We start from the raw sequence: 11,990 nt of genomic DNA, 5'->3' as shown, positions 1-11,990 counted from the left end.
CGGCGCCGGAAGCATTTTCGGTGGACGCCACTGAGGTCATATAATCAGGTTGTCATTCGGGTGTTCGATCGATTTGGGCGACGGCTTATGACGTCATGGGGGAGTTGGAGCCCATTGCGCCTGTGCTGTAGGATTTGTTGCGAGGTTCGAAAGGCCACATATTGGATTATACCCAGTCGATTTGCATCATGCAAAAGATTGCTTAATTATCTGCCAACCTATGTGCCACTTTTTTCCTAGGGCGTAGTCTTACGTTTTTCAAGCGTCAAAAACTACTTACACAGCTCGCCGCCCCATTTCTCAACTTCGTCGGCGTCGGCTCTGAACAGCGTAGCGCAGCGTGAGGATGCCGGACTGGTATTCCAATGTTCGAGTCGCAAGGACGGCAAAGCTTCTTAACTCATGTTTCATTTTGCATTGGGCAAACACTCTTTCGTTTAAAAAGCTCATCGTGGCCTAACCAAGTTTCTTGCACAGCATCCCTGATATGTCTACCCTTGTCTAAGCCTGTCGTGATTTTAAAGGAAATCGAAAGGTGCACGTTCTGGAGCTAATGGGAAATAATGTACGAGGTATTGCCTGATAGTTTTAATACATATATGAGATCTCCACAACGGTATCATTCCACTCACCGTGTGGCACGCTGTCTGGAAATGCATCAGTTAGATTGGCTTGCGGAAGACCACCACACGCACTGACCCGACCTCGCCCCTGCCTCTGTCACCGCACTTTTGCGTCTAAAACCGCGATGCAAGTGGTACATAGATTTGACTGAAATACGTTTGCATGGGTTTCAACCTGTCCGCTCGTTGCTCTTACCCGGCATGACGTGGTAAAACTGGCAGTGTCAAAAATTCATCTGGTATTCGGCGACTTCAACACGTGACAGCTTTTGACGCCCCAGAGAAACCGGGAGTGGTCGAAATAGCTGGTATGTGGTATACGTGCGGCTATTTTTAAGATCAAAGGTGTCGGAATTTTCTTGCTACAAGGTGCGGTGCTGAAGTCGGTTGTAGGACTGCGTACTGAGGGGCGTTTATAGAACGTTACTTCACAGAATCTGATGAGAAAAAAAACGATGCGTTTTGGCGCCATGTACTGGCGCCGCTTAGCCCAAAATCCCTATATTTTTCATGGAGACCCTACGACGGAAAAATACACACGATCCATCAAGTGTGACCTCACTGCATGTCACGTAGCACGCCTTCAAAGATCTCCGTCAGCCACCTTCTTCGAAACGGCACTGCCGACTGCAAAAGCTGTATTGAAAACGGCGCAATCACAACACGAACGGCAGCTCAGTCGACGCTCGACCAGCAGGCTGGTCTGCGCAGCCGAGGTGCCCCGCCGCCCTGCCACCGCCGGATCACAACACGAACGGCAGCTCAGTCGACGCTCGGCCGGCGGGCCGGTCTACACAGCCGAGGTGCCCCGTCGCCCCGCCACCGCCGGATCACAAGCCGGGGGCAGCCCGGCGCACAGCGGCGGGACGGCTGACTACGGGCGGGTCACGGCGCACCGCCGTGACCCGCTGGTCACCACTTGCCCCGCTTCGACCAGTCGCGGGGCGTCCAGTGCAGGCCCTTGGAGTCGATGGTGCGCGTGCGCTTGCCCATGCTGCGCAGGTGCGTCTTGATAAGCTCCTTGTTGAGCGTGATGATGTACTGGCCCTTGTAGTAGTGGATCAGGTTCAGCCACTGCAGGGTGGATATCACGTCGTCCTTCTTGATGCTCGTCAGCTCGGAGATCTCGCTGGAAAACAGACAGCATGTTCATCGATGCCCGAGTTCAGGCATGACGTCACATAATCGCACCCGACGCATCCGCCCCGTTCACCCAACTCTACGCACGGAGCCGCCACGAACGACAGCTGGAGGGCGATCAGGAGCACCGAGGACGGACTTGAGTGAGCAGCGGCCGCGCGACGACATGCGCCGCCCACCACACCGCGGCTGTCCTCCACAGCAGCGGCGCCAGCCTGCGCTCCCTCTAACAGCACTGCTGGGGGAACAGGACCTGTCACCGCCATAACAGCACTGCTGGGGGAACAGGACCTGTGACCACCAAACAGCACTGCTGGGGAACAGGACCTGTGACCACCAAACAGCACTGCTGGGGAACAGGACCTGTGACCACCAAACAGCACTGCTGGGGAACACCTGTGACCACCAAACAGCACTGCTGGGGAACGGACCTGTGACCACCAAACAGCACTGCTGGGGAATGGACCTGTGACCACCAAACCACTGCTGGGGAACAGGACCTGTGACCACCAACAGCACTGCTGGGGAACAGGACCTGTGACCACCAAACAGCACTGCTGGGGAACAGGACCTGTGACCACCAAACAGCACTGCTGGGGAACAGGACCTGTGACCACCAAACAGCACTGCTGGGGAACAGGACCTGTGACCACCAAACAGCACTGCTGGGGAACAGGACCTGTGACCACCAAACAGCACTGCTGGGGAATGGACCTGTGACCACCAAACAGCACTGCTGGGGAACAGGACCTGTGACCACCAAACAGCACTGCTGGGGAACAGGACCTGTGACCACCAAACAGCACTGCTGGGGAATGGGACCTGTGACCACCAAACAGCACTGCTGGGGAACAGGACCTGTGACCACCAAACAGCACTGCTGGGGAACAGGACCTGTGACCACCAAACAGCACTGCTGGGGAGCAGGACCTGTGACCACCAAACAGCACTGCTGGGGAACAGGGCCTGTGACCACCAAACAGCACTGCTGGGGAACAGGACCTGTGACCACCAAACAGCACTGCTGGGGAACAGGACCTGTGACCACCAAACAGCACTGCTGGGGAACGGGACCTGTGACCACCAAACAGCACTGCTGGGGAACGGGACCTGTGACCACCAAACAGCACTGCTGGGGAACAGGACCTGTGACCACCAAACAGCACTGCTGGGGAACAGGACCTGTGACCACCAAACAGCACTGCTGGGGAACAGGACCTGTGACCACCAAACAGCACTGCTGGGGAACGGGACCTGTGACCACCAAACGGCACTGCTGGGGAACAGGACCTGTGGCCAGCGTGGCCCGCTCGCCGGCCACGTGGTATTAACTGCTTGGCGCACGTGGTATTAGCAGCATGCGCAGCTCGCAACATTTTCGTAACTAGCTCGTGCATTGTCCCGGAGATGCGCGGATATCCATCGCCAAGACAGTAAAAAAGATTAGACATTAAGCTGATACGGCGGGCGCTGATCTGGCGGTAATCTGTGGCATCTCTGCATCGGCGGGAGGAAGGAGGGGGGGGGGGGGGGGGGGACAGACGACTGGGCCCGGCTCTGTAAGCGGCGGGCGCTGACCTGATAGTGATCTGCGGCGTCTCCTGGCCCTCCAGCGGCTTGGTGTTGATGAGCAGGTCTAGGATGGCCTGCGACCAGTAGCTGCGGTACGAGAGCAGGCCCAGGTCCGAGAGCGGCTTCTCCGGCGAGCCGGTCTTGCCCTCGAACTTGGACAGCTCGTAACCTGCCGGCGCGGACCGTGGTTGGCTCCGGTACCAGCCGCACTCGCACTCTAACGCGGACAGGTTCTGAAGGAACCGAGCAGACCGAGGAGATTTTCCTTCAAATTTTGACTTTCTGGCCGTCAAGATATTACCATGCCGGAAATCGGCCAGCTACCAACTGAAGAACAAAGTTGAACTTACACTGAGCCACGGCGTGCCGGCTCAACAAGCCGTAAGGGCCACGATACTAGCCAATAGCGTACCTATCACCTTCACCATGTGCATCATACTGTTCATGCCGAAGACAACACCTAGGAGGAATATCGTTAAAATTGAATAGCTGACAAAGAAAAAAAATGCTAACACGCTCAGTTCTAAAAATATTTAACTCCAGCTTGGCTATTCGGTTGAAGTAATCATGTACCAAGGTTAGTTGCAACACAAACCATCCACATACCACAGACCTCCACATCAGAGTAAGCGCAGCATCTCTCGGGTTCCATACCAGACCCGGCCGAGCAGCCACGCGGACTCCCCCGGTCCAGCGTCCCAGACCCAACTGAGCAACCACCCTGACTCAAGTCGATCTCAGATCCTGCTGAGCAGCCACACAGACTACCGTCGGTCCTAGCACCGACTGAGCAGCTACACCGACTCCCGCCCATCCCAGACCCGGCTGAGCAGCCACACCGACTCCCGTCGGTCCTAGCACCGACTGAGCAGCTACACCGACTCCCGCCCATCCCAGACCCGGCTGAGCAGCCACACCGACTCCCGTCGGTCCTAGCACCGACTGAGCATCTACACCGACTCTCGTCCACCCCAAACCCAGCTGAGCAGCCACACCGACTCCCGCCCATCCCAGACCCGGCTGAGCAGCCACACCGATTCCCGTCGGTCCTAGCACCGATTGAGCAGCTACACCGACTCCCGTCCACCCCAGACCCAGCTGGGCAGCCACACCGACCCCGTCCACCCCAGACCGGGCTGAGCAGCCACACCGACCCCCGTCCACCCCAGACCCGGCTGAGCAGCCACACCGACTCCCGTTCACCCCAGACCCGGCTGAGCAGCCACACCGACTCCCGTTCATCCCAGACCCGGCTGAACAGCACTCACTGAACTCTATGAGGAGCCGGCCGTAGCCCTTCCGCTGGTAGGGCGGCAGCGCCAGGATGCAGGCAACATTGTAGTCTTCGGTCGACTCCTTCTCTTTGCTGAAGTACCCCACGATGTGGTTACCGCGACTGTCGCACTCGGTCATCACGTAGAAGAGGAACGGATCCGTGTCGTAGTACAGCGTCTTGTGGTCGAGAAAGAGCTTGGCGAGCAGACAGAGGTTCTGCGCGTACACTTTATTCTTCCGGCCGTCCACCTCGAAGAAGGAGATGGTGTGCTTGCGGTAGATCTCGTCACCCGGAGGGTGCTTTAGCTTGCACTTTTTCTGTGGAAACGTGACAGGTGCATAACAAGATTAGGGGTGAAAGTACGCCAAATACGTCCTTTCACATGCAATGCAACCGGTGGATCGCGGGCCGTTGGGTCTATATTTGTTCTTAATTCTAACCCGAGCCCCTCACACATTTCAGTCTACGCATTATTACGAAAATTATGCTGCAGTCGACATTCTTCATGTGAAGAGCCCTACGCCATAAGAAAGCATGCGCAGAAGAGGTGTGCAAGAGTATTCATGTTAACGTGGATGAATTGTGATAAACGCGACGGGGAACGAAGGGTGATGTTTGGTAAGCGTAACAACTTCGACTTGAGCACAATTCACGCAAACTGCTGTGAACACAGTGAGCAGCAATTTAGCATAAAGTTCACTTACGATGTGTCTCTCCAGGCACTTCGAGCTTTTCCTGTATGCCAGACAGAACTCGCAAAGGTATATGCACCCCATCTTGGTCATTTCCTGAAATATGACCGCAGAAGAATTTGATCAATATTTGTTCTAAGCCTTCTTGCAGCAGGCTGGTAAACATCGCCTTTCTCCACACAGACGAAAAAGACAGCGTCCCAGGCATGGCATGACTGCCTCCCTGCTCTTCATCTTCTATCAATTACCATATTAACCGCTGTACATACGCCACTAAGATGCTTTTCGCGGCGTCGTGTGCGCGAGATGAGACATATCTGTACTATGAAGATCATACAACACAGACGGAGTTCAAAGACATCAGTGTATGACGAAAATCATTCAACACAAGTGAATGGTGCCCGTCGACTTTAGGAAGTCAACATATGCCAGAAATGCACTGCAATGCTGGTCCTTGTCGAGCTTGGATTTTGTTTTCATTTCATGAGCTTTCATAAGCTTTAACACAACAGATGACGCCAGCAGGCTTATTTCTAACTGGCATTCTGGAAAAGCCGGTTTTGACACTGAAAGATGTGGTCATTGTAAATGACGAAATCGATGTTCTTGGACGTCAATTACGCTCCCAGTGCTTACAACCATAATAGCAAGCAGCGCAGCAGCCTGGTAAGTGCAGTACCAGTGCAGTACCGCTTCTCACCTGAGGGTAAGGTGCGAAGTACCAGGGCTTGATGCGGTGGCGACCGAGCTCGATCATCTGGACGTTTTTTGACGCGCGTCACCACGTCGTCCTGGTGGACGGCCATGCTGCCGGTGCGTGCACGGCCGAACCCGGGTCGACCGGCTCGGACGCCGGCTCCGGCGCACCCGGCCCGTCCCGCCGCTCCAGCTTGGCCGGCGGCTGGCCCTGCGCGGTCACCGGGTCACCGGTCACGTCGCCGTTCACAGGGTCACCTCAGAACGGAGCCACAGCTCAGGCGTGGTGACGATGGGGCCGATGGTGGCCGAAAGTGTGCCGTACAACCCCTCAGAACCGCCCCGCGGCCGCTCCCCCTGAATCCGGCAGCGCGAGGTCACAGTCTGGCCACGTCACGGTCATGGGTCACGAGACATCGAGCAGGTGACTCAGTTCGAACAAATGTCATGTCGCAGGGTCATGCCGATCCTAGTGTCTCCCCTCAACCGACAGCAAGCTGCTGGCATAGCACAACACTGGCCGCACCCACCGGCTGACGCTGGTACCCCAGAGCAGTCGGTACCAGGCAGCCGGTACCCCAGAGCAGTCGATACCCAGCAGCCGGCACCCCACAGCAGTCAATGGCCTCTCTCAGCGCGGCGGGCTCGGGTCCGGACCGCTGGTGAATAACCTGGCGACCTGGCCGCCACCCAGCCGCTCCCGGCTCCCACCCGAAGACAGCATGACGTCAGCGGTCGCCCGCTACTCGGCTTGGCCGCCTGACCGGGTCGTACCTCCTCGGAGGAGGGCAGCTTGCGCTTCTGCGCCTTCTTTCTGAGCAGGGCGGCAGACAGGACGTTGGGCGTGCCGGCCATGTGGTGCGGCTCGGGTGACTGGACCGGTGAGCCGGACCGCGACGGCAGCGTGCTGGACGGCTCCTTCTGCAGACGGGCCGGGCACGCCCCGTCAGCGGGGCCGGCGCACGCGTCCGGTCGGCACCGGCTGGACCGTGGGGACAGGAGGCCGGGTCTGGGCTCGAGGGGTGGGTCAACGTCAGATGGGGCATAGGACACAGGAGGGGTCACGGCAGACTGGGGTTCCGAGCGTTCTGGTTCAATTGGGGTGTGGAAAAAGCAAGTAGGTTTGGGTAGAGTCGGGACAAGGGGCAGGTCCGAGTCAGCGGGAGGGACGACCACACACTCACACAGCCCCAGGAGGTGACGACAGACAAGTGGCTCGACCTCCCGCCAGACTGGCCGATGAATTTAAATCCCTACAACTGAAGGCGCCAGGATGACCTAAATCGGACAGGAAGTGTACGTCCGGCACTAGAACAAATGCAACATACCACAGCACCAGTGTGTGAAAGAAACCGCACAAGAGTGAGTGATAGATGGGTATGTCTTCCCTTCACGCCGGCCGACCGTCCAGTCTTAAGGCAAATGGCACACCGAATTACACCTCCATTGACACAGTGATCTGTAAGCAAACCGTCAGGCAGCCAGGTATTGTCCAGGGGAAAAGTCTCCGCCGAAGCCAGCTAACACTCCACACACTGATGAGGCCTACCTTCTTGGGTGTGTTCAGCCCAGTCGTTGTACCCTGGGTGGTGGTGGTGGGAGCATCTCTGTCCTTCCGGGGGAACTGGATGCGCCGCAGATCCAGCCGCTCCTCTGTCACCCACTCATCCAGCCGCTTGTTGTCTGAGGGTGGGGCGGGCGGCCCATGTCAGCCACCGTCTCACCAGCGCACGAGTCCGACTAGTCCGGCGAGGCACCTCCACTCTGCCAGCTCCCAGAGACACGGTAGCACTCGCTTGCAAGCGTTGTAAGCAAATGACACACCACCAGACCATGGCAGAGCTGAATGGATGGCCTCTCCAATCACCAGGCTGCCATGGGACGAATGTCGTGATAAGAATGATAGAACCTGGCCTTCGATGCTTTCTCCCCATCTGAGGCCACATATCGAAGCGCAGTCGCAACGCACCGACTCGCATCTTATGATCGCAGTTATAAGGCTGGGAGACGCGCGGCGGGCCAGACAGCGGGACCGTGGGAGACGCGCGGCGGGCAGACAGCGGATCACAGGAGACGCGCGGCGGGCAGACAGCGGACCATGGAGACGCGCGGCGGGCAGACAGCGGACCGTGGGGAGACGCGCGGCCGGCAGACAGCGCCCTACCCGCTGCCGGCCACCACACTCACAGTCAATGTAGTGGACGTAGAACCTCTGTCGGCCATCCTCATTCCTTTGTGCTGACAATCTCGGCCAATGCTGGAACACGCAAGTTTGGCGTCACTATCGGCATGGGGAATGCGCACTGACTCATGGCACTGTGGCTTATCCACCACCTAAGCAAATCACCATGGTCCAGAACAAAGTGAGTCTGGACACCAAGCTTGCAGTGCCAACTGGAAGCTGCATTAATGGTCCAGTGTTGATCTTCAAGAGGTGTCCACACTAACCTGACCATAAATTAATCTAAGCAACTTACGCCACTCGTCGGTTTTCAGCATGTGCACAGGCAGCTGACATCCTTCCACAACTGAGGCCTGTAATGAGGGAGTCACGTCTGGTAAGTTCACACTTTGGGCCATGATACTTTAATTCAACTTTGTAGTCAAATCAAAATGTTATTTGAATCTACACAGCACACAATCAGTATTGAAACAGGTAGTTTCTAGAGTGATTACAGTGGGTGGCAACACGGGGTGCACAGCATCAAGGCAGATCACCTGACATTGCTACAGGTAGCTTCTAGGTGATTACAGTGGGTGGTAAAACAGGGTGCACAGCATCAAAGCAGATCACCTGATATTGCTGTGTGTTTTATGAAACCAATAAATGATACTGACTGGGGTCTTGATAACAATACTGACTGACATGATGGTTGGGGTCTTCTGGCATAACAATGATATGACAACACATGAACTATAACACAGTTTTGAACAAAGCTAATTAACAGTTTGAGGCTGCATTGAATCAGGCATATGTAAATTGAATATCCTGCAACCATGGGCCTCAATTCTTGGAGGAAGGGGGACAAGTTTCACCTTCTCTTGCATTCAACATTGCACTTGTGCCATTGTACATGGTCCTTGCTGGATGTTTTGTTCTATTTGTTCAACTCTCCCATTTACTCACTACAATGTGAGAGTTCCCAATGTCATGCACAAGTTCCTTATGTCAGTTGACTTAGCTTGTTGCCAATGCCAAATGACACCTGCATACTGTACATGTTTTACAGATCATTCTGCACTGGCAATCATGCTACATTCTGTTAACATGGTGCAAATGGTCAGTGTGTAGGACAGCAGATGTTACTGACCTTGCTGTGTTGGACAACACAACAATGGGGTGTGGAAAGTGTCAAGCCATTGCTGTTTGCAATATAGTTGCAAGATGGAACCTGACCCTATTTAGTGCATAAATTGCATTAAACCTTATCAGTTGCTATCATGCTGTCCATAAATTTATCAACATATTTTAAGCCAGTTTTTACCTTCCTCCCCTAGAGCTGTGCACCTCTGACACTGGGATGAAAATCCTCTGCTACCAGTTAAGGCATTTTAAACATAGCACCCCAAGAAGATGCAACTACAGTGGAATGATGTGTCCTGGCCTTGATACACTTAAACCATTGTTTTTGATTGGATTACAATATTTCAAAATGATTGAGATGAAGTTAGTTAAGGCAAGGCAAGGCAAGGCAAGGCAAGGCAAGGTGGGGCAAGGTGAAGAAGGATTAGGTTGTGTTTTATTGCTGCCACGACATTTTTGTTGGATATCCTAGTGATGTCACAAATGGTTTGCAGTAACGGTTTTGTTCTTAAATGCCACAAATGACATTTCAGAACAAAATCCTTACTAAATACTTCCATTATCTTCACATCCCCTTGCTTCCAAGATGTGTGTGGTGGCCACTGCTTAGAGCATCCGAGCAGCATGAATTGTGACAACCGCTTTGATGCAATAACCACTCAGTAATATGGGGACACCAATATAGTGTGGCTCTGCAGTATGCCTGTAAAAACATTGTGAGCATATTTAATCTACTATATACAGATCTTACAACTTATGTTTGAAAATAGCATCACACACATCACAATAACATCACTGAAATGTTTACCATGAGCTGCAAACCTTCACAGTCAAATCATGATCATACATTTTTCACTGTATAAGCATTCTCAGTTAATAATGTTCCATTTTGGCTGTATGGGAAACACTCATGGTCATGACCTATTTGTAAAATTTGATGTGGAATAAAACATTTTGTATACTTAATATTTAATTAAAATCCATTCTTTCTGCCACTTAATGTGGTATAGGATGCTTACAGCCCATATAAAAGTATCAGGGAATTTTGAATTGGTGTACATGACAGCAATGAATATGCCGCAAATTTTCCCAACTTGCTTTCCAAGCACAATGTGTCTGTGAAACTTACCAATGAAAATTCAGAAGATGTAGTAACACACATTTTGGAAACATCCATGAATGTGAGTGATACCTTTACTCGACAATTATAACGCGCAGGTGACCGAAATCGAAGCCGCAAAATCCAGGCTAAAAATGACAAAAAGATGTGCTTTACTTACAACAGAATCATTAATCAGGTCTTCAGCATCGGGTAACCCTGCCATGGTATGATTTCGTTGACTGAATTTCCCCACTTTTTAAAATGAAACGCATATACCAGGCTGAACACCGAACTGACAATCGCCACAAATGCCTCCAAAAACGCCGAAAAAATTTAGGACCTAGAGAGAAGTAACAAAGTTTTTAACAAGAAAAACTTCGTTCATGGCTCCGTGTTGAAATCGATCAATAAACCAGGGTAGGTCGGGGGATGGATAAAGCTGGTACTCTAATGATCACAGAGACATCGATATTTTATTCTGCTGAGACTGCATAAAGCGAATTAAGCTACATGGCCGCCTTACACGCGCATCGAACGAGCGGTCCTCCAGGCAAGGCGAATCCAGGATTTCGTCAAGGAGAGGCCATGCTTCACTGTCTGTCCCCTGGAAGTTGGTGCCGCTCCCCTCCCGTCCCAAAAATTAGAGAAATGGGCCGTCCAGTGCAGTCTTTTGCACTACAAAAGCTTACGAATAGTTAAGAGTGAGCTTGTTTCACCACACTTAATGCTTGCTTCAACATCTTCAGATGTGAAACATTCCCTGAAATTGGTTGCTTGGATTCGGTACCTCTTGAAAACAACTGTTATGGTGCACCGAAATGAAGGTTTTGGTGCCCCGCGCACAAGGGGTCGATTCAGGATTTCGTCGGGACATAAGGCAAAACACCATCAGCTCATTCACTTATCGATGAAGCATTGCGAACTACCGCCGGCCTGCCCGCGGAGTGATGGCCAGAAAACGGCGGACCGGCAAAACCCCTTATTGTCGCCAGCGAAGAGTGCGACTGTACCTTAGTGTCTAATGCCTTAAATAGTACCTTATACCAGCGCTATTTTACGAAATCATCTGTCAGTAAAACACTTGTCTGCTCCTGGGGTCAACTTTATTTGGCCGATAGCGCATCACGGACTCACTCAATGCTGGCGGGCTGGTGGAACAGGCGATTTACAAGGCTACGGTGTTCATTTAAGATGCCCTAAGTGGTGTGCAGTGAGTGCAGCCATAAGCACATGTCATTGTGGGAGCACTATCGGCCAGCAACGTCGATCACTCCTTTCACTCAGGGCATTGTTCAGACCGCCCCGCGACGGCGTGCCGACTGCGACCGGGCTGCCGGCAGCTTGGTATCCAATATACGGCAAATAGGTAAATACACTTATGATCGCACGCAAAGGGTGCCACTGGGCACGTTCCATTGCACTGGTATAGGGTTATTATCTGCCAGGATGACGCAGTTCTCCGATTAGGGAATCTGTTTTGTTTGGTCCAGCTTCCCCGCCCCCTTCTCACTGGATATTTTCTAATCGGAGAAGTGCGCTTGACTGCCACTTGATAACACTCCACAAGTGCCCACAAGTGCTATCA

General features: G+C 53.2%; 1 protein-coding gene across 1 annotated transcript; it reads right to left on the bottom strand.

Annotated features, from left to right (window-relative positions):
• Window positions 1–1,244: 1,244 nt before the first annotated feature.
• LOC119094277 (histone acetyltransferase Tip60-like) lies at window positions 1,245–10,577 on the bottom strand. The gene is given in 12 exon segments (XM_037217350.1): window positions 1,245–1,752; window positions 3,342–3,504; window positions 4,604–4,928; window positions 5,316–5,399; window positions 6,004–6,072; window positions 6,074–6,147; window positions 6,746–6,920; window positions 7,549–7,682; window positions 8,187–8,226; window positions 8,228–8,256; window positions 8,477–8,534; window positions 10,433–10,577. Coding segments are annotated over 12 exon segments (1,416 nt in total). The 5' UTR covers window positions 10,481–10,577; the 3' UTR covers window positions 1,245–1,535.
• Between the last annotated feature and the right edge of the window lie 1,413 nt (window positions 10,578–11,990).

Source organism: Pollicipes pollicipes, unplaced genomic scaffold (genome assembly GCF_011947565.3).
Source record: "Pollicipes pollicipes isolate AB1234 unplaced genomic scaffold, Ppol_2.1 Scaffold_4002;HRSCAF=4701_pilon_pilon_pilon, whole genome shotgun sequence".
NCBI classification, from domain to species: Eukaryota; Metazoa; Arthropoda; class Thecostraca; order Pollicipedomorpha; family Pollicipedidae; genus Pollicipes; species Pollicipes pollicipes.
This window is presented reverse-complemented; position numbering and strand designations above follow the sequence as displayed.